At 58.6% G+C, this 1,236-nt stretch overlaps 2 protein-coding genes across 2 annotated transcripts in view; both read left to right on the top strand.

Annotated features, from left to right (window-relative positions):
• Positions 1-100, top strand: part of NEU3 (neuraminidase 3) — a 3,545-nt gene extending 3,445 nt beyond the window's left edge. The window contains exon 5 of the mRNA XM_031064779.1: positions 14-100. Coding sequence (XP_030920639.1) covers positions 14-100 — 87 coding nt within the window. The remainder of the gene's footprint in view (positions 1-13) is intronic.
• Positions 101-759: 659 nt separating this feature from the next.
• Positions 760-1,236, top strand: part of P4HA3 (prolyl 4-hydroxylase subunit alpha 3) — a 5,704-nt gene continuing 5,227 nt past the window's right edge. The window contains exon 1 of the mRNA XM_031064780.1: positions 760-801. Coding sequence (XP_030920640.1) covers positions 760-801 — 42 coding nt within the window. The remainder of the gene's footprint in view (positions 802-1,236) is intronic.

Consider the following 1,236-nt stretch of genomic DNA (forward strand, 5'->3'; position numbering starts at 1 on the left):
CTGCTTGTTCGAGTGCGGCGCCAGCAGCGCCTGCGAGGAAATCGCCTTCTGCCTCTTCACCCTGGAGCCCTCCGGCGAGCAGGAGCCCAAGGATTCCTAAAACAGACGCGTTTTAGGCAGCGCGGCCGCTCCTGAGCGCTCCAGCGAGCGCGGCAGTGCCGAGACCTCACCGGGACATTGCATCCTGTACACAGCGTGTAGCTTTTATTTTATTATGTCTTTTAATCACCCGTCAAATGTTGTCGGTGACCTGCGGCAGTGGAGAGAGGATCTGCTCTGGCTTGGCCAAGGGGGATGCCAGCACAGCACATGAAATGCCGCTGCTTCTCCAAAAATCAGCATTTTTCACCTGGTAGCAGCTGAAAAGCAGAAGGTGCCAGCAAGAGCAGCTGATTCCCTAAGGAAAAAGTACCCAGGAATCTTGGTTTAGTCAAAAATATTCCAGTTCCTGTGTTCCTGCAGGTGGCAGAGGATTCCCAGTTTTTACCTACCATTTTTTATCCTGCTTTCTTCACTTGACTGCTTTAGACTGAGTTTCTCCCTGCCCCCTGGGCAAAAGCGCTCGAATCTTGACTGGGGGCGAGGGGAGAGGAGTGTTGGGGAGTGTTTCGTTCTGCTCCACAGGGAACAGGCTGTAGCGTCCCGACAGTGACAGAGACCTCACATCCCCGTGCTGCTGTCAAATAAAATTCTCCCAAAACACGTGGAATCCAGCCCATACAGGGAAAATCCCAACGGGGCTGGCCCTGCCCCAGAAAGATGCGGGATGGCCCCAAGCACGGCACCTCCCGCTCCATCCTGGTGCTGTTCTGTGCACGGAGAGGCGGGAGGGGGCAGACGGGATGGGCAGAAGGTCAAATCGAGATGGGCACAGGCAGGATGTGGGCAGGGATGGGCAGGATGGGGCCAAGATGGAATGGGGACAGGCAGGATGGGGCCAGATAAGGACAGAAGGCAAAATGGGGACAGACAGGAGCGGGCAGGCAGGATGAGGCTGAGGACAGCGCAGGATGGGGCCAGGAGATAACGAGGAAAGGGGCAGGGACAGGCAGGATGAGGCTGGGGCAGGACGGGGACAGACAAGAGGGGGACAAGCACGGTAGGGACAGAGGCACAGATTGGAATGGGGACAGGGACAAGCAGGACGGGGAGCAGCCCCACACCGCCCTCCCAGCCAGCGTGGCGGATCCGGGGCCCCCCACCCCTTTTCCCCCCAAAGGCGGGGCCTCTCCGCCC

The sequence above is a fragment of the Geospiza fortis genome, unplaced genomic scaffold (assembly GCF_000277835.1).
Source record: "Geospiza fortis unplaced genomic scaffold, GeoFor_1.0 scaffold1532, whole genome shotgun sequence".
Lineage (NCBI taxonomy): Eukaryota > Metazoa > Chordata > Aves > Passeriformes > Thraupidae > Geospiza > Geospiza fortis.